The following is a 20,406-nucleotide window of genomic DNA, read 5'->3' as shown; positions in this document are numbered from 1 at the left end:
GCTCAAGGACGAGCCTGCCTTGAGCATGCGTGGAAGGTGCTGTGAAGGTCCTCCCGGTTGTGGCTGGTGGCCTTCGGTGTTTCGGGCTTGGCAGTTCACTCACCAAGATCTGATGGAATGCACTTCGCACGATTCCAAGTGCTTGCCTAATGTTCGTCCTTTCCTCTAGACTGGGTAGGGCTGGTTCTGGATCTTTTTCCGCTGTAGCTGGAGAGACGTAGGACCTGATAGCTACTAGATGCCTGGTAAATGATCCTTCAAGAAGTGAATGAGCCGGGGGCCGTGGCTCACATGAAGTCAGCAGTTCGAGACCAGCCTGACCAATATGGTGAAACCCCGTTTCTACTAAAAATACAAAAATTTGCTGGGCGTGGTGGCGTGCGACTGTAGCCCTAACTACTTGGGAGGCTGAGACAGAAGAATTGCCTGAACCCGGGAGGCGGAGGTTGCAGTGAGTTGAGATCGCCCCACTGCACTCCAACCTGGGCAACAGAGCAAGACTGTCTCAAAAAAAAAAAATTTAAGCCGGGCACGGTGGCTCACGCCTGTAATCCCAGGACTTTGGGAGGCCGAGACGGGTGGATCACAAGGTCAGGAGATGGAGACCATCCTGGCTAATACGGTGAAACCCCGTCTCTACTAAAAGTTACAAAAAATTAGCCGGGCGTGGTGGTGGGTGCCTGTAGTCCCAGCTACTCGGGAGGCTGAGGCAAGAGAATGAAGCAAGTGAACCCAGGAGGCGGAGCTTGCAGTGAGCCAAGATGGAGCCACTGCACTCCAGCCTGGGCGACAGAGCAAGACTCAAAAAAAAAAAAAAAAATTTTAAACAAAAATCTTTTGGCATGTTTTTTTCCTTCTCCCTTTAGGGACAAAGGATTCCCTTCTCATGATTATCCTAAGATCTAAGGTTATTCTCTTTGCCTCCCAGGGTGGAGGGTGGCAGGTGCCCTTGCATTTACTTGATTCCAGACTCCTCTTTGATAAGGGCCTGAGGGCACCTCATTCCGCCAGTTTATGTTGCCACCTCAATGAATCGCTGGCTGTGAGTCAGGAATCCCTACACAATCCATTTAAATGACTGTGGCAGGGCCTCTTCTCCTGTGGAAGCTGAAGGTGTGGGCACGTCCATCTCCGATGAAATGCGAATGGGGCTCTGGGCATGCAGGGGAAGGCAGAGAACTCAAGAGGCAGAAAAAGAAGCTTATAACTAATTACACCGACTCCGCAATTACGACTAACGTTGGGGCCGAACTCTGCTGTGAAAGTCATTAACATTTAGGTGAAACAAAGCTTCCATTTTCAATCGGCCTAACTCTGGTATTAGCGTTGGCAGGGGCCGTGCAGGAGGGGCAGTGAGCAGTTGTGACCGCGTTGCCGACAGAGGGTGAGGGAGCTGGGCGCGTGGTGCGGGCGCCGAAGTCGCGAGCTGAAGAGCTTTAAAACCTCTCAAAACACAGAACTATCAATCAAGTAGGACCAGACTGTGTCCCTAGGGAAGGTCGCAGATTTAAGGCTGCGAGGACAAGGGCAAAGAAGTGCGAAGCGTTCGGGTGGACATTCAGGCCGGCCCAGCGCAGACGCCTGAGAGGGGTGCCCAGCAGCCCCCGCAGGTCTCCGCCGCGCCCCCTCCCCCCCCACAGCGCCCAGGCGCCCGCAGGGCACAGGGATCGGCACCAGCCTGGGACGTGCCCTTCACGCTGTTGCCTGTGATTGGTGGTCCTGACCCGGGGCGTGGCCCCAAGGGAGGCATTTAGCCCTACTGGGGAAGCGCGCGCAGGCCCACGGCCTCTGCTCCGCCCCCAGCTGGCCTGTAATTGGCGCACTCGGCCCAAGGGGCGGGTGTTCAGGCGCGGCTGCGCGCGCAGCTGCGGCGGCCCTTCCTAGTGCGCCAGCTGTCACCGCCATGGCTGTCCCGTGTTTCCTGCGGCAAGGACGAGCCGGGGCGCTGAAGGTAAAGGAGGAGGCAGCCTGGGCTGGCTGCGCGGCCCGGAGCCTACCTAGGGGATGGGGCGAGGGGGCGCGGGGCTGGTCAGGCCCGGGCCTGTCCGCGACCTCTAGCCGTCCTGGTTGGGCCGCTGACCCCCCTCCCTGGGCCCAGGACTGACGGCCACGGGGCCAGGCCGGCTGTGGCCGGCGAGCGTCCCGCGGTTCCCCCAAGCCGGTCCGCCGCCGCCGCTGCCCGAGGCCCAGGCCAAGGCTGGCGTGCCCCGTGTCGACGGCCGCTCCCGAGGGCTGCATGCCTGGGCGGCAGACGGGTGGACGGTCCCAGGGATGCTGCCGTGCCTCTGGGGTCAGCCGCTGTGCGGCCTCCCGCACGGCTTCTATGAAGGACAGTGACTTCTCCATTTAGCCAAGAGAGAAAATGAGGAAACTTTCAGGGACCTGGTTAATCTGGTAACTTACTGACAGCCGTTGAGAAGCCAGCTGACATGACCTGACCTGTGAAAAGGGGAAGAAGGGCTTTCTTTTCTGCAAATAAGAAGCTAAGGCCAAGGCGGGGCGCGGGCACTTTGGGATTTTGCCTGTAATCCTAGTACTTTGGAAGGCCAAGCCAGGCGGATCGCTTGAGTTCAGGAGTTCGAGACCAGCCTGGCCAACATGTCGAAACCCTGTCTCTAAAAAAATACAAAAAATTAGTCTGGTGTGGTGGTGCATTCCTGTAATCCCAGCTACTCGGGAGGCCGAGGTGGGAGGATCCCATGAACCCGGGACGCGGAGGTTGCAGTGAGCCGAAATCATACCACTGCACTCCAGCCTGGGGGACAGAATAAATAAATAAATAAAATAAGGCTAAGGCCACTTCACTGTCTTACAAATTTAAAAATGGCTGTTATTACAAAAGCAGTAACTATTCCCTGCAGAATATATATGTGTGTGTGTGTGTGTGTGTGTGTATATATATATATATATATATATATATTTTTTTTTTTTTTTTTTTTTTTTTTTTTTTGAGACAGAGCCTCATTCTGTCGCCCAGGCCCAGGCTGGAGTGCAATGGCACCATCTCAACTCCCTGCAACTTCCGCCCCCTGGGATTAAGTGACTCTTGTGCCTCAGCCTGCAGAATAATTTAAAAGTACAGATAGGGAAATTCATTGACAGTCCACCATTACTCCTTCAAGCATCTAGTTCCTAACGATTTTTATCAGCTTTTATATGTTCACATAAGCACATGTACTCATGCTTACAATCATGAACATAAACGTTTTCATGTTTATATGTGCACATACAGGCACCTCTGTTCTGTATCCAGCATCTAGAACATTGTTCTGTCTAGCACTTAATAGGCCTTAGTGAGTATATGCTGAGTGAGTTGGCATAATATAAAATATAACATTTATATTGTAGACACTTTTGAAGCAGTTTTTATATACCTACATCATTTTAATGGCCAGATAGTATTTCTTCTACTCTATTTTCTAAGGATAAGAAAACATTTTACAGAAAGAAATATAGGGCCTGGCGGGTGGCTCACGCCTGTAATCCCAGCACTTTGGGAGGCCAAGACAGGCAGATCATTTGAGGTCAGGCGTTCAAGACCAGCCTGGCCAACGTGGTGAAACCCCGTCTCTACTAAAAATACAGAAAGAGCCTGGTGCGGTAACTCACACCTGTAATCCCAGTACTTTGAGAAGCTGAGGTGGGTGGATCACCTGAGGCCAGGAGTTCGAGACCAACCTGATCAACATGGTGAAACCCCGTCTCTACTAAATACAAAAACTTGGCCGGGCATGGTGGTGCATGCCTGTAATCCCAGCTACTTGGGTGGCTGAGGCAGGAGAATCGCTTGAACCCAGGAGGCAGGGGTTGTAGTGAGCCGAGATTGTGCCACTGCATTCCAGCCTGGGTGACAGAGCGAGACTCTGTCTCAAAAAACAAAATACAAAAACATTAGCCAGGCATGGTGGTGCACACCTGTAATCCCAGCTACTCGGGAGGCTGAGGCAAGAGAATCGCTGGAACCCAGGAGGCAGAGGTTGCAGTGAGCCAAGATTGAGCCACTGCACTCCAGCCTGGGAGTCAGAGTGAGACCCTGTCTCCAAAAAAAAAAAAAAAGAAAAAAAAAGAAACATAGTATTTTGTAGGTTAATAAATAATTGGAGAGTACAAAAAAAATGCACTGGAGAACGTCTGGTTGGAGTTTTATTAAACCAAATATTGATAGTGATTGTCCTTGAACTCTTGTGTTTTCTTCTTGCAGCCTTTTTGTATTTTACAAAATGTCCATAATATACATTATGAAAACCATAATAACCATTAGGAGTATACCATGTGAATGTTTTACACTTATATGTAGTGGTAATATATAATATTCATATGCACAGTACCTACATGCATACAATCCCAGCACTTTGGTTGTTTTTTTCTTTTTTCTGACACAGTCTCGCTCTGTTGCCCAGGCTGGAGTGCAGTGGCACGATCTCAGCTCACTGCAACCTCCACCTCCTGAGTCTAAGCAATTCTCCTGCCTCAGCCTCTGGAGTACCTGGAACTACAAGCGTGCACCACCATGCCTGGCTAAATTTTTTTTTTTTGAGACAGAGTCTCGCTCTATCGCCCAGGCTGGAGTGCAGTAGCACGATCTTGGCTCACTGCAAGCTTCACTTCCTGGGTTCACGCCATTCTCCTGCCTCAGCCTCCCAAGTAGCTGGGACTACAGGCACCCACCACCATGCCCGGCTAATTTTTTGTATTTTTAGTAGAGATGGGGTTTCACCGTGTTAGCCAGGATAGTCTCGATCTCCTGACCTCACAATCCACACGCCTCGGCCTCCCAAAGTGCTGGGATTACAGGCGTGAGCCACCGCGCCCGGCCTTTTTTTCGTATTTTTAGTAGAGACGGGGTTGGCCAGGCTGGTCTCAGAACTCCTGACCTCAAGTGATCCGCCCACCTCAGCCTCCCAAAGTGCTGGGATTATAAGCGTGAGCCACCACACCTGGCCAATCCCAGCACTTCGGGAGGCCAGGGCTTCAGGTCACTTGAGGCCAGGAGTTTGAGACCAACCTGGGCAACATAGCCAGATCTCATCTCTATAAAAAATAAAAAATATTAGCCAGGCATGGTGGTACGTGCCTGTAGTCCTAGCTATGTCAGAGAATCGCTTGGACCCAGGAGTTGGAGGCTGCAGTGAGCCACGATTGTGCCACTGTACTCCAGCCTGGGCGACTGAGGGAGACCCCTGACTCAAAAAAAAAAATATATATATATATATATTCATACATAGTACTACTTATTATAATGGCATTACTCTAAACATCCATATTCATTAATTCTTTTGTCAGACTATGCTCCAGGAAGCCCAGGTGTTTCGAGGACTTGCTTCTACGGTTTCTTTGTCTGCGGAATCAGGGAAGAGTGAAAAGGGTCAGCCGCAGAATCCCAAGAAGCAAAGTCCACCAAAAAGTAAGATTTTGATGGTAGTCATAAGGGAAAGAGAATGCAAAAAGAAAATAGATTAGTCAGCCTTCGAAGCACGACTATGAGTTTTACTAGCTCCATAATTTATGCTTCTTCCTTTTCAGCAGTGTCCGGATTATATGAGACAGAAGATCTGTAACAGATTTTAGACCAAACATTTCAGTAATGTCATAGTCTTTGACTCAATGTTTAGCCCTGAAATGGTTTTTCCTGTATTTTCTAAATGCCAAACCCCAACCTGAAGTGAGTGATGCCTTGGGTAAAAGTTCTGTGGCATTTAGATGGCCCCGGCACAATGAGGTTGCCAGAAAACCACCTTACTTTTCATCCTCTGACGCTGAGTTTTTTTGTTTTGTTTTGTTTTGTTTCAGTCTCTTTGAGACCCATCTGTGGTTTTCCAGGCTTTACTTAATTCCAGTCCAGGACTACATCATTGTTTTATGACTGTGGAGACGGAGCTAACAGCAGGCACGATTTTTTCCACTGTGACTCACATTGCTGATGCATGATGTTGCCAGCTCCGTACACAGTAATTTTGACTTTTTGTTTGTTTGTTTGTTTGTTTGTTTTTTTTGAGACAGAGTCTCGCTCTGGCTGGAGTGCAGGCTAGAGTGCAGGCTGGAGTGCAGTGGCACAATCTCGGCTCACTGCAAGCTCCACCTTCCAGATTCACACCATTCTCCTGCCTCAGCCTCCCGAGTAGCTGGGACTACAGGCGCCGGCCACCACGCCCAGCTAATTTTTTGTATTTTTAATACAGACGGGGTGGCTGGGCGCGGTGGCTCACGCTTGTAATCCCAGCACTTTGGGAGGCCGAGGCGGGCGGATCACGAGGTCAGGAGATCGAGACCATCTTGGCTAACATGGTGAAACCCCGTCTCTACTAAAAATACAAAAAATTAGCCGGGCGTGGTGGTGGGTGCCTGTAGTCCCAGCTACTCGGAGAGGCTGAGGCAGGAGAATGGCGTGAACCCAGGAGGCGGAGCTTGCAGTGAGCCAAGATTGCGCCACTGCACTCTAGCCTGGGCGACAGAGCGAGACTCCGCCTCAAAAAAAAAAAAAAAAAAAAAAAATACAGACGGGGTTTCACTGTGTTAGCCAGGATGGTCTCGATCTCCTGACCTCATGATCCGCCCGCCTCTGCCTCCCAAAATGCTGGGATTACAGGCGTGAGCCACTGCGCCCGGCCATTTTGACTTTTATCACCAGTTTTTGTACCTTTTTTTTTCCCCTCCCTGAATACCAGTGCAGCATATACTCACAGAAGGAGAATAAGGAATGCAACAGTGTATTTTAAATGCTTCTCTTCCGGGAATAATTTTATTTTCTACTCACTGCTCATTATTGATGATTGATTATGGTCCACGTCCATTGCAGTTAGCCTTAATTGTTAGACCCTAGTTTACTCTTGAAAGAACATGTGTGCAGGCCAGGCACGGTGGCTCATGTCTGTAATCCCAGCACTTTGGGAGGCCCGAGGCAGGCGGATCACCTGAGGTCACGAGTTCAAGACCAGCCTGGCCAACATGGCAAAAGCCCGTCTCTACTTAAAATATAAAAATTAGCTGGGTGTGGTGGTGCGGGCCTGTAATCCCATCTACTCAGGAAGCTGAGGCAGGAGAATTGCTTGTACCCCAGAGGAGGAGTGAGCTGAGATCATACCACTGCATTCCAGCCTGGGTGACAAAGTGAGACTCTGTCTCAAAAAAAGAAAACAAACAAACAAAAACCATGAAGCACAAACTGTTTCTAAATCTTTAATTCTTTTTTTTTTTTTGAGACAGAGTCTCGCTCTGTTGCCCAGGCTGGAGTGCAGTGACACGGTCTCGGCTCACTGCAATCTCCGCCTCCTGGGTTGAAGCAATTCTTCTGCCTCAGCCTCCCGAGTAGCTGGGACTACAGGCACGTGCCACCACGTCAGGCTAATTTTTTGTATTTGTAGTAGAGATAGGGTTTCACCATGTTAGCCAGGATGGTCTCAATCTCCTGACCTCATTATCCACCCGCCTCGGCCTCCCAAAGTGTTGGGATTACAGGCATGAGCCACTGCGCCCGGCCTAAATCTTTAATTCTTCTTTTTTTTGAGATGGAGTCCGGTTCTGTTGCCCAGGCTAGAGTGCAGTGGTGCGATCTCGGCTCACTACAACCTCCGCCTCCTGGGTTCACGCCATTCTCCTGCCTCAGCCTCCTGAGTAGCTGGGACTACAGGCACCCACCACGCCTGGCTAATTTTTTACATTTTTAGTAGAGACGGGGTTTCACCATGTTAGCCAGGATGGTCTCGATCTCCTGACCTTGTGATCCGCCCTCCTTGGCCTCCCAGAGTGCTGGGATTACAGGCATGAGCCACCGCGCCCGGCCCTAAATCTTTAATCATTATATGGGGTTGTAGAATGATAATTGAGTTTGGTCTTATTTTCATCAATATACTATTTTCTGAGTTTGAATGTTTGAAAGTATTTAGATTCTTTTGTTTTCTTCCTCCTTGGTCTGTGCACAGAACACTGGTAAGTTTTTAAATATTTGTATTTATACAAAGAGAGTGCCAGCCCCTGACTGCCTCTCACAGTGCGTCGACTTGAGGCTTGGATTCCACGGGAATGTTATTTAGTTTTGTGCTATGAGTCCTGCCTTGTTTTTCAATCATTGTTTTTTTCTCTTCTTCCTTTTATGTTATTTGTTTTAAGAGAGGGGCTCTGGCTCTCTCTCCCAAGCCGGAGTGCAGTGGCACAATCATAGCTCACTACAGCCTCAAACTCCTGAGTTCAAGCAATCCTCCCACCTCAGCCTCCTGAGTAGCTGAGACTACAGGCACATCCCACCACGCCTGGCATATCCCTGGCATGTTTTGTTGATGTTGTTGTTTATTTTTTGAAATAGAATCTTGCTCTGTCACCCAGGCTGGAGTACAGTGGCACAATCATAGCTCACTGTAGCCTCGACCTTCCAAGCTCAAGTGATCCTCCCACCTCAGCCTCTGGAGTAGCCAGGACTACAGGTGCACACCATCACACCCTGGCTAATATTTTAATTTTCCATAGAGACGAAGTCTCACTGTATTGCCTAGACTGGTTTTGAATTCCTGGGCTCAAGCAATCTCCCTGCCTCAAACTCCCATAGTATTGGGATTACAGGCATGAGCCACTGTGTCCAGCCTACCTGGCATGTTTTTGACATTCTCTAAATGTTTACTGATGAACAATTCCTTGAATTTCATTACTAACATTATCCTCTCTTTTGGTGAATTTTAGTCTGTGTCTGCAATCCTACATCATAGACTTATGAATTTGGATTAAATGGATTTTAAAATATCATGGCAGAGCCAAAGAGCCCCCTTTTTAGATACATGTGTCTGTGTGTGAGTGGAAACGGAGTGCTTCATTCTGTGGCCATCTGGGGTGTGGTTTGGGGAGGGGAACACTGACCTGGGAGTGGGCCCTGGGCTCTCATGGAGCTCCTGCCTCTGGCCTTGATGGGCCCTGCAGGCCTCTGAGCCTCAGTTCCTTTGTGCTTAAGCAGGATGAGCATGCCAGCCTCGCTGGGTGGTTGTGAGACCGGCTGCAGTGGGATACACGTAGCTACTGCGCACCCTGCAGAGAGCTTTCAGGTGGGAGGACAGTGTTCCAGAACTAAGCTCATCAATACACAGAACAGTTGTATCTCGTAATTTTTTTTTTTTTTTTTTTTTTTTTTTTTTTTTTTTTTTTAGACGGAGTTTTGCTCTTTTTGCCCAGGCTGGAGTGCAATGGCACGATCTCGGCTCACCACAACCTCCGCCTCCCTGATTCAAGCAATTCTTCTGCCTCAGCCTCCCAAGTAGCTGGGATTACAGGCATGCGCCACCACACCTGGCTAATTTTTTTTTTTTTTTTTTTTTTGCGATAAAGTCTCACTCTGTCGCCAGGCTAGAGTGCAGTGGCACGATCTCGGCTCACTGCAACCTCCGCCTCCCAGGTTCAAGCCATTCTCCTGCCCCATCCTCCCAAATAGCTGGGACTACAGGTGCCCGCCACCATACCCGGCAAATTTTTCTATTTTTAGTAGAGACAGGGTTTCACTATGTTGGCCAGGTTGGTCTTCATCTCTTGACCTCGTGATCCACCTGCCTTGGCCTTCCAAAGTGCTGGGATTACAGGTGTGAGCCACCGCACCCGGCCAATTTTTGTATTTTTTAGTAGAGACAGGGTTTCTGCATGTTGGCCAGGCTGGTTTTGAACTCCCAACCTCAGATGATCCTCCTGCCTCGACCTCCCAAAGTTGCTGGGATTACGGGCGTGAGTCACTGCACCCAGCCATGTATCTCATAATTTTTAAAAGAATTCCTGGCCGGGCGCGGTGGCTCACGCTTGTAATCCCAGCACTTTGGGAGGCCGAGGCGGGCGGATCACGAGGTCAGGAGATCGAGACCACGGTGAAACCCCGTCTCTACCAAAAATACAAAAAATTAGCCGGGCGTGGTGGCGGGCGCCTGTAGTCCCAGCTACTCGGAGAGGCTGAGGCAGGAGAATGGCGTGAACCCGGGAGGCGGAGCTTGCAGTGAGCCGAGATCGCGCCACTGCACTCCAGCCTGGGTGACAGAGCAAGACTCCGTCTCAAAAAAAAAAAAAAAAAAAAAAAAAAAAAAAAAAAAAAAAAAAAAAAAAAGAATTCCTGTACAGGCTGGGCATGGGGGTTCACGCCTATAATCCTAGAACTTTGGGAAGCTGAGGCGGGAGGATCAGTTGAGTTCAGCAGTTTGAGACAAGCCTGAGCAACATAGTGAAAACCCATCTCTAGAAAAAACTTCAAAAAGTAGCTGGGTATGATAGTGTGCACCTGTGGTCCTAGTTACTCAGGAGGCTGAGGCGAGAGGATCATTTGAGCCCAGGAGGTCGAGGTTGCAGTGAATTATGATTGCATCATCCATCATGGGTGATAGAGTGAGACCCTGTCTCGACAAAAATAAATACTGAGTCTAGGTGTGGTGGCTCACGCCTGTAATCCCAGCACTTTGGGAGGCCAAGGCGGGCCGATCACTTGAGGTCAGGAGTTCGAGAACAGCCTGGCCAATATGGCGAAACCCCCATCTCTACTAAAAATACAAAAATTAGCTGGGCACGGTGGCGGGCGCCTGTAATCCCAGCCGCTCAGGAGGCTGAGGCAGGAGAATCGCTTGAACCCAGGAGGCAGAGGTTGCAATGAGCTGAGACTGTGCCATTGCACTGCTTCCTGGGCATCACAGCGAGACTCCATCTCAAAACAAACAAACAAACAAAAAGTCCCTGTACAAAGAAAAATAAATAATGCTTGTAAGTGGACACGTGCAGGCCCATATTTTCCCCTGAAGTGTTGGTAGTTGGTAAGTGTAAGAGGAACTTTTCACCCTCCATGGCACATTGCCAGATCAAACCTTTCTCAGCCAGAAGTGGCTTTGGAAGCTCTAACAGAAGTTTCCGGCATGCAAGTGAGGGTACCCAAAGCTCTCATCCTTGGAATCACATCTCTACTCAGAGTGTCTGCCGCAGGACAAGACCCTGGGGCGGTGGGACATGCTGTGCCTTATTTCATCAGAGGTGTCCAGCTTTCCCCAACACATGCATTCTCCCTGAGGAAGGCTGCCGGCACAGATGTCGGGGGCTGGATGTTCTTGGAGGTGCACCTTGGGGAACCACTGGGCTCTCCAGCTTGCTGCTTTCCTTGAATCCAGTACCCAGGCCTAATTTTGCAACAGTAATAAATTGTTGACTGAGTAATTTCTGTGTAGCTTTTTGAAGAGTATGTCCAGAAGCCAAAGTTATTATCCATTTGAAGTCCTTGTTTCAGTTTTAAAAGTGAGGAATATCTGGAAATAGAAATTTCATGTAATTTCTATTTACACACAGTGTAAATAGTGGCTCAGTAAAAAAATAGGCACAGTGGCTCACGCCTGTAATCCCAGCACTTTGGGAGGCTGAGGCAGGTGGATCACCTGGGGTCAGGAGTTCGAGACGAGCCTGACCAACATTGTGAAAGCCTGTATCTACTAAAAATACAAAAAAAAACTAGCCGGGCGTGGTGGTGCATGACTGTAATCCCAGCTACTCAGGAAGCTGAGGCAGGAGAATCGCTTGAACCCAGGAGGTGGAAGTTGCAGTGAGCCAAGATCACGCCATTGCACTCTAACCTGGGCAAAAAGAGTGAAACTCCATCTCAAAAAGAAATTACCCAGGCGTGGTGGCACACAACTGTAGTACCAGCTACTCGGGAGGCTGAGGCAGGAAGATCACTTGAGCCCAGGAGGTGGAGGTTTCACTGAGCTGAGATTTGCACCACTGCACTGCAGCCTGGGTGACTGCGCTAGACTCCATCTCAAAAAAAAAAAAAAGGAAACGAAATTTTATGTATCCAAATATAACAAGCAGTGCCAGGCACTGTTCTAAGCACTTTTCCCGTATCTCATCTTCCCCAGTCCTCAACAACCCAGGAAGTAGATGCTACTGTTATCCCCATGTCATAGACAAGGAAGTTGAGGTGTGGAGGGACTGAGCTGCCTGAGTCATGCAGTGTCCACACAGGTGTCAGCGGAGAAGCCTGGATTTGAACCCAGGCATTCTGGCAGTGCAATTTATATTTTAATCACTGTGCTGTCTTCCTTCTGAAAATTCTTGATTCTCGTGTGTTTATTTAAAAATAAAATGCTGGGCGCGGTAGCTCACCTCTGTAATCCCAGCACTTTGGGAGGCCAAGGCGGCCAGATCACTTGAGGTAGGGAGTTTGAGACCAGCCTGACCAACATGGAGAAACCGTGTCTCTACTAAAAATACAAAATTAGCTGGGTGTGGTGGCACATGCCTGTAATCCCAGCTACTCGGGAGGCTGAGGCAGGAGAATTGCTTGAACCTGGGAGGCAGAGGTTGCGGTGACTTGAGATCGCGCCATTGCACTCCAGCCTGGGCAACAAGAGTGAAACTCCATTTCAAAAGAAAAATTAGATAAATAAAGAAATAAAATAAGTAAAAATAAAAAAAAACCTTTTTATAGTGAAACACCTGTAGAAGTTTCCATTACCATATAAAATTTGAGTAACTTTATTCTCTAATGTAATGTTTAAATGCACCTCTGTTTCTGAATGTGCCTTGTTTCCAAAGTTAGTTTTGTGATATTTTGACAAGATTTGGAAGCATTTTAAGGTTCCTAATCCATGTTTCACACCCTAACCCTTTTTACTTTTGATAGGGGGATCACTAAAAACTTGAAGGCCGTGCCCTCACTTTTCAACTAAGCAGAAAAGAGATTCAGGAGATTTGAGTTCTGTTTTGAGAGGCGATAGGGAAGCAACAAGGCGAGCTCCTGCTTTCACTAATTACTAGTACAGTATTTGTAAACCTTTATTTTACATAGTTTGTTATGGTCTCTGAGAGAAGAGAAACAGTCTCTGAAAGTCCCCGTCTTTGGCTGTGAGATAGGCCTACGCCGCTAGTCTTAGATCGGTAGTTTTGTGTTTTATTATACGGTCATCCTTCAATATCTGAGGGAATTGGTTCTAGGCCACCCCTCCCACCAGGATTCCAAAATGTGCAGATGCTCAAGTCGCTGATATACAGTGATGCAGTATTTGCATATCACCTAAGTACATCCTCCTGTATACTTTAAATCATCTCTAGATTACTTATAATACCTCATACAATGTAAATGCCATGTAAATAGTTGTTGTATTGTTTAGGGAATAATGTCAAGGAAAAAAGTTTGTACATGTTCAGTACCAAAGCAGATGATTTTCTGAACATTTTCCATCTCAGTTGGTTGCTTGGTGGGTTTCTGTGGGACCCATCTTAGGATGATTGCATTGAAGATACCATCAGTAATAAGTAATGTGTCATGAAATGTCTGTAATTTTGACTGAGTTTTAAGTTGTTTTGTTAAATAATATTCCTCTTTATGCCATTTCCTAGATGTAGTGGAACCAAAGGAGAGGGGCAAGCTCCTAGCCACCCAGACAGCAGCTGAATTGTCTAAAAACTTATCTTCACCCAGTTCTTACCCGCCAGCTGTGAACAAGGGCGGGAAGGTAGCTAGTCCCAGTCCCAGTGGCAGCGTGCTGTTCACAGATGAAGGGGTTCCGAAATTTTTGTCAAGAAAGACTTTGGTAGAGTTTCCACAGAAAGTTCTGTCTCCATTCAGAAAACAGGGCTGTGATTCAGAAGCTCGTCAGGTGGGTCGGAAAGTGACGTCGCCTTCATCTTCATCCTCGTCTAGCTCCTCTGATTCTGAATCTGATGACGAGGCTGATGTTTCAGAGGTCACTCCTCGAGTGGTGAGCAAAGGCAGAGGGGGGCTTCGAAAACCAGAGGCCTCTCATTCCTTTGAAAACAGAGCCCCCCGAGTTACAGTATCAGCAAAAGAGAAAACCTTGCTGCAGAAGCCGCATGCGGACATGACTGATCCAGAGAAGCCCCACCAGCCAAAGAAGAAAGGGCCCCCTGCTAAGCCATCAGAAGGCAGGGAAGATGTGAGACCAAAAACCACAATCCCCAGATCTCAAGTAGATGAAGAGTTTTTGAAGCAAAGTTTAAAGGAAAAACAATTGCAGAAAACATTTAGATTAAATGAAATAGATAAAGAAAGCCAAAAGCCATTTGAAGTTAAAGGACCCTTACCTGTCCACACAAAATCAGGGTCATCTGCGCCACCGAAGGGCAGCCCAGCACCTGCTGTGCTGGCAGAAGAGGCCAGAGCAGAGGGGCAGCTGCAAGCCAGTCCTCCTGGGGCGGCAGAGGGGCATCTGGAAAAACCCGTGCCAGAGCCCCAGCGCAAGGCAGCCCCTCCCTCGCCCAGAAAGGAAACCTCAGGGGTGCAGGGAATAGAAGGGCACCTGAAGGCTAGAGAGGCAATCGTGGAAGATCAGATACCACCAAGTGATTTGGAGACAGTTCCTGTTGAGAATAACCACGATTTCCATGAAAAGACAGCAGCGCCGAAGCTTGAGGCCGAGGGTGAGGCCATGGAAGACGCGGCCACACCAGGGGACGACCGAGGCGGCACTCAGGGTATACCTTGACTCGCGCTCCCAAGTGCGCCCTGTCCCTTAGGGTAGTGAGGCAAAAGAACTAATTTACATATGCTTGTAGAGCAGTGTTACAATTAATCAAATTCTGTACTAGACATATGGCCTGTAACGCTGCCTCAGCAAAGCAGAAAAGTATGTCTTAATTGTGGACAATCCACCCTTATATTCAGAATCCCTAAAATATTTAACGTTCTTTTTTTTTGTTTTTTTGGTTTTTTTTAGATGGAGTCTTGCTCTGTTGCCCAGGCTAGAGTGATCTCTGCTCACTACAACTTCCATCTCAAGCAATTCCCCTGCCTCAGCCTCCCAAGTAGCTGAGATTACAGGCGCAGGCCACCACACCTGGCTAATTTTTTTGTATTTTTAGTAGAGACGGGGTTTCACCATGTTGGCCAGGCTGGTCTTGAACTCCTGACCTCAGGCAATCCACCCGCCTCGGCCTCCCAAAGTGCTGGGATTACAGGCGTGAGCAACTGCACCTTGCTTAACCTTCTTTTTTTTTTTTTTTTTTTTTTTTTTTGAGACAGAGTCTTGCTCCGTCACCAGGCTGGAGTGCAATGGTGCAATCTTGGCTCACTGCAGCCTCTGCCTCCCAGGTTCAAGCCATTCTCCTGCCTCAGCCTCCTGAGTAGCTGGGATTACAGGCGCCCACCACCACTCCCAGCTAATTTTTGTATTTTTAGTAGAGACAGGGTTTCACCATGTTGGCCAGGACGGTCTCGATCTCCTGACCTCATGATCAGCCTGCCTTGGCCTCCCAAAGTGCTGGGATTACAGGCAGGAGCCACCGCCCCCGGCCCCCAACCTTCATCTTAAAGAGTATGTCCGTGGCACTCTTGACTATTTCTTAACCAGTATAATTTTTGAAAACTGGCAGCTTAACATTGTCACCACTGACTTTTGAAGGTGTCCAAGTGTTCATTGATGACCTTGTGGGGCATCTCACTAAGTGAAAAGGGGAGCCTCCGGTTTAATTTGCATAGGTGAAGAGCAGTAGCTAGTCACTTGGCGTGAGTCTTTGGGTAAACTAGATGCTTACTTTTAGCATCCTGTGCTCAGGGCAGATTCACAGTTCAGGAATTAAAGCAGTAAGTGTTGTACAGGGCAGCTGCTGCATACGCTTCCTTTCCCCTGGACAGCATTTCCTTCTCCGGTTAACTGAAAACACATATGGGCTGCTTTACTATTCTAGAAGAAATTTTATGAACGGTTTTTTTTTTTCGACATGGGTTTTGCTCTTGTTGCCCAGGCTGGAGTACAATGGCGCAATCTCGGCTCACTGTAACCTCCGCCTCCTGGGTTCAAGTGATTCTCCAGCCTCAGCCTCCAGAGTAGCTGGGATTACAGGCGTGTGGCACCACCCCCGGCTAATTTTTGTATTTTTAGTAGAGACAGCGTTTTACCATGTTGGCCAGGCTGGTCTCAAACTCCTGACCTCGGGTGATCCACCTGCCTCGGCCTCCCAAAGTGCTGGGATTACAGGCATGAGACACCGTGCCTAGCGTATGAAGGCTTTTAAAGGGCAACAGCATTTATTCCTATCATGTTACCATTTTTTTTTTTTTTTGGAGATGGAGTCTCACTCTGTCACCCAGGCTGCAGTACAGTGACGTGATCTCGGCTCACTGCCAGCTCCACCTCCCAGGTACAAACAATTCTCCTGCCTTAGCTTCCTGAGTAGGTGCCACTACAGGTGCCTGCCACCACGCCTGGCTAATTATTGTATTTTTAGTAGAGACAGCGTTTTGCCATGTTGGTCAGGCTGGTTTCGAACTCCTGACCTCAGGTGATCCACCTGCCTCTGCCTCCCAAAGTGCTGGGATTTCAGGCGTGAGCCACTGTGCCCAGCTGTGTTACCATTTTCTTGAGCACTAAACTTGATAAGATGCAATGTGCTTTAGGTGGGTCGTGGCAAACATGAAAAGGCAAGCTTCCATTTTAGAATCCATGGCTCTTCTTGAAGACTTCTCTAAAATGCATGATCCCTAACAAGCGCGGCTCCGTCCTGTGTCTGCTCTCCATCCTCTGTACCGCCACCCCTTGCCTTATGTGCCTTACGTGATGCCTTCTTGTTCTTGGTTCGTTATGCGACGGGATCTATGTGTTTTCCCCCCTCTCCGTCTGCTCTTTGATCAGTACGCCAAGTGCCGGTGCTTGCCAGACTTCCCAGACCTCAGGAACTGCATTTCCTGATGCTGCTGCTTTCACTCCTCCTGCTCTAAAACGGAGACAAATAACACAACTCGCAGGATAAAAACAGAATTGGGAGTTTTCAGATTGCAAACCTTTCTGAAGAGAAAGTTCTAATATTTCATGGATGTGTTGTTTCTTAAATATCTTCTGTGCGCATGCACACAGCCCACCTTGCAGAGCTGTGTCTGTGTGGGGCCACGGTCTCACTAGGCAGTCCGTGCCCCAGTATTGGCCTTCCAGGTAGAGTGGTTTTAGATTAGAGTTTTGTAACCCACGTCTTGGTGAGTTATCACCCTCCCTATAGTAACTAAAATAATACGTTCTGCTTTGAAGGTGTCCCTACACCACACCAAAGATACTCAGCTTGTGGAGATTGGAACGATGCCAGCTCTTTAAATAAGACATCGTTTTTGCTTAACATAACTTAAAAATGAAAAGCAGAGCTTTTGATATTAATTGAAATGGTGAGAAAATAAATGTATTTAAGTTATTTTTTTGTGGAGCATGAATGGAAGTTAAGACAGACCTAATGACCTGATTTCCAGAAATTGAGTCAGTACAAATCTTAACCCAAACATCAGCCTGTGTTCCCATGCTGGTTTTGATTTTGCCATTATGTTATATTGTGTGTCCTACTGCAGGAGACCAGTACTTCTTTTGCCTCAACCCCTACTTGTAGTTTAGAATTACCAACTGTTTAAATGCTGTGTTGTTGTTATTAGAATTTATCTAATTTTGTTGTATCAGAGATTCAGAAGGCTCCTTTAGTTTAAGCTTTTCAAAAAAAATTTTTTTTTTGACAGTCTTGCTCTGTCCCACAGGCTGGAGTGCAGTGATGTGATCTCAGCTCACTGCAACCTCCACCTCCCAATCTCAAGCGATCCTCCCACCTCAGCCTCCTGAGTAGCTGGAGACTACAGGTTTGCCACCATACCCTGCTAATTTTTTTTTTTTTGGGGAGAGTCTCAATTTGTCACCAGGCTGGAGTGCAGTGATGCAATCTCAGGTCATTGCACTCTCTGCCTCCTGGGTTCAAGCAATTCTTGTGCCTCAGCCTCCTAACGTAGCTGGGATTACAGGAGTATGCTACCACACCTGCTAACTTTTGTAACTTTAGTGGAGACGGGGTTTCACCTTGTTGGCCAGGCTGCTCTTAAACTCCTGGCCTCAAGCAATCTGCCCGCCTCGGCCTCTCCCAGAGTGCTGGGATTACAGGCGTGAGCCACTGCTCCTGGCCCCTGCTAATTTTTTATTGTAGAGACAGAGTCTCATTATTTTGCCCAGAATGATCTAGAACTCCTGAGCTCAAGCAATCCTCCCACCTCGGCCTCCCAAAGTGCTGGGATTATGGGCGTGAGCCACCATGCCCAGCCCAGATTTCTTTTTTTTTTTTTTTTTTTTTTTGAGACGGAGTCTCGCTCTGTCGCCCAGGCTGGAGTGCAGTGGCGCCATCTCGGCTCACTGCAAGCTCCGCCTCCCGGGTTCACGCCATTCTCCTGCCTCAGCCTCTCCGAGTAGCTGGGACTACAGGCGCCCACCACCACGCCCGGCTAATTTTTTGTATTTTTAGTAGAGACGGGGTTTCACCGTGGTCTCGATCTCCTGACCTTGTGATCCGCCCGTCTCGGCCTCCCAAAGTGCTGGGATTACAAGCGTGAGCTACCGCGCCCGGCCACCAGATTTCTAATAGAGGTAGATTTTATCATGCATCTCTAAGTTACTTGAAAGTCCTGCCATAATTGTTCTAGTCATTTTCAAACTTTTGAGAAGCCTAGAAGTACACAAACTAAGATGTTAAGACACATTGTATGGCCTGGCACAGTGGCTCATGCCTGTAATCCCAGCACTTTGGGAGGTCGAGGTGGGCAGATCACTTGAGGTCAGGAGATCGAAACCACCCTGGCCAACATGGTGAAACCCTGTCTCTACTAAAAATACAAAAATTAGCCAGGCGTGGTGGCAGACGCCTGTAATCCCAGCTACTCGGGAGACTGAGGCAGGAGAATCAGTTGAACCCGGGAGGTGGAGGTTGCAGTGAGCTGAGACCGCACCATTGCACTCCAGCCTGGGCAACAGAGCGAGACTCTATCTCAGAAAAAACACATTAGGCCGGGCGCCGTGGCTCACGCCTGTAATCCCAGCACTTTGGGAGGCCAAGACGGGCGGATCACGAGGTCAGGAGATTGAGACCATCCTGGCTAACACAGTGAAACCCCGTCTCTACTAAAAATACAAAAAATTAGCCGGGCGTGGTGGCAGGCGCCTGTAGTCCCAGCTACTCGGGAGGCTGAGGCAGGAGAATGGTGTGAACCTGGGAGGCGGAGCTTGCAGTGAGCAGAGGTCGCACCACTGCACTCCAGCCTGGGCAACAGAGCAAGACTCCGTCTCGAAAAAAAAAAAAAAAGAAAAAGCACATTGTTATAACTATTCCATTTCTTAAATTGGTAAGGCCGTACGTTTTAGAATAAATTTCCAAGTAATATCTTTCTTTTTCTTTACTGTAGCTTTTGTAGGCTTTTCTTTTTTAATTAGACAATTTGTTCCTCACAGATAGGGTTGATGAAGAATGCTTGGTAGATAAGCGCCTGTGTGTGAGCCGAGTCATTCATAAAGAGCTGTCCTTGTGTTGGTCTCATGGGCATTGTGTTTCCTCCACAGAGCCGGCCCCAGTGCCTGCTGAGCCGTTTGACAACACTACCTACAAGAACCTCCAGCATCATGACTACACCATGTACACCTTCTTAGACCTAAACCTCGAACTCTCAAAATTCAGGATGCCTCAGCCCTCCTCAGGCCGGGAGTCACCTCGACACTGAGGGCCCTCAGTGTGAAGATGAACCTTCCACCGTCTTCGCTGCATCCTGGAGTGCAAAAATAAAATCCACTCAAGAGTCACAAAGCCCACTGTGCAGAATTGGTTTCACTTTTACTTTTTTTTTTTTTTTTTTTTGAGACAGGGTCTCACTCTGTCACCCAGGCTGCGGTGCAGTGGCACATTCTTGGCTCACTGCAACTTCTGCAACTTCCGCCTCCCAGGTTCAAGTGATTCTCCCACCTCAGCCTCCCGAGTAGGTGGTACTACAGGTACTCACCACCAGGCCCAGCTAATTTTTGTATTTTTAGTAGAGACAGGGTTTCATCATGTTGGCCAGGCTGGTCTCGAACTCCTGACCTCAGATGATCTGCCCACCTCGGCCTCCCAAAGTGCTGGGATTACAGGCGTGAGCCACTGCGCCCAGCCACTTTCACACTTTTTACAGTGAGTGGTGAATTAGCAACAGTAATGCTGATTATCCAACATATATTTTGGAATATCTACTATGTGCAAGGAATTTTTCTTAAACTTTAAGGTTGCGGATCACTGGGCAAATCCATATAATTAGAGAATTTTAAGTGCTTTAGAGCGGTGTGATTCTACTGTGCTCAGCCTAGTCAATTTAGCATTAACCCGATTATCAGCTGAGTATCAATAATGTAATAGTGACTTATTTTTTTTGAGATGGAGTCTCACTCTGTTGCCCAGGCTGGAGTCCAGTGGCATAATCTCGACTCGCTGCAACCTCCGCCTCCTGGGTTCAAGCGATTCTCCTGCCTCAGCCTCCTGAGTAGCTGGTACTACAGGCTCACGCCATCATGTCTGGCTAATTTTTTTTGTATTTTTAGTAGAGGTGAGGTTTCATCATCTTAGCCAGGCTGGTCTTAAACTCCTGACCTCATGATCTACCTGCCTCGGCCTCCAAAATTCTGGGATTATAGGCGTGAGCCACCG

At 48.3% G+C, this 20,406-nt stretch overlaps 1 protein-coding gene across 3 annotated transcripts; it reads left to right on the top strand.

The window, feature by feature from the left end:
- Positions 1–18: 18 nt before the first annotated feature.
- Positions 19–19,536, top strand: NDUFV3 (NADH:ubiquinone oxidoreductase subunit V3). Of its 3 annotated transcripts, none has more exons than XM_055279819.2 (4): positions 19–1,951; positions 5,284–5,404; positions 13,330–14,424; positions 19,296–19,536. In XM_055279819.2, exons 1-4 carry the CDS (start codon positions 1,904–1,906, stop codon positions 19,451–19,453), a joined length of 1,422 nt encoding a protein of 473 aa, XP_055135794.1. In that variant the 5' UTR covers positions 19–1,903; the 3' UTR covers positions 19,454–19,536. The 3 variants fall into 3 exon arrangements, with proteins under 3 accessions (XP_055135794.1, XP_055135795.1, XP_055135796.1); XM_055279820.2 differs by having other exon boundaries at positions 25–174; XM_055279821.2 differs by lacking the exon at positions 13,330–14,424 and having other exon boundaries at positions 1,840–1,951.
- The last annotated feature ends 870 nt before the right edge of the window (positions 19,537–20,406 follow it).

The sequence above is a fragment of the Symphalangus syndactylus genome, chromosome 5 (genome assembly GCF_028878055.3).
Source record: "Symphalangus syndactylus isolate Jambi chromosome 5, NHGRI_mSymSyn1-v2.1_pri, whole genome shotgun sequence".
NCBI lineage: Eukaryota > Metazoa > Chordata > Mammalia > Primates > Hylobatidae > Symphalangus > Symphalangus syndactylus.
Note: the sequence above shows the minus strand (reverse complement) of the source record. Positions and strands in the feature narration are given on the sequence as shown.

Excerpts from the sequence above, each read along its gene's own strand:
- NDUFV3 (XM_055279819.2), top strand. The coding sequence starts at position 1,904 with ATGGCTGTCCCGTGTTTCCTGCGGCAAGGACGAGCCGGGGCGCTGAAG. Across the intron at positions 1,952-5,283 it reads GACGAGCCGGGGCGCTGAAG|ACTATGCTCCAGGAAGCCCA; the intron begins GTAAAGGAGGAG and ends TTCTTTTGTCAG. Across the intron at positions 5,405-13,329 it reads GAAGCAAAGTCCACCAAAAA|ATGTAGTGGAACCAAAGGAG; the intron begins GTAAGATTTTGA and ends GCCATTTCCTAG.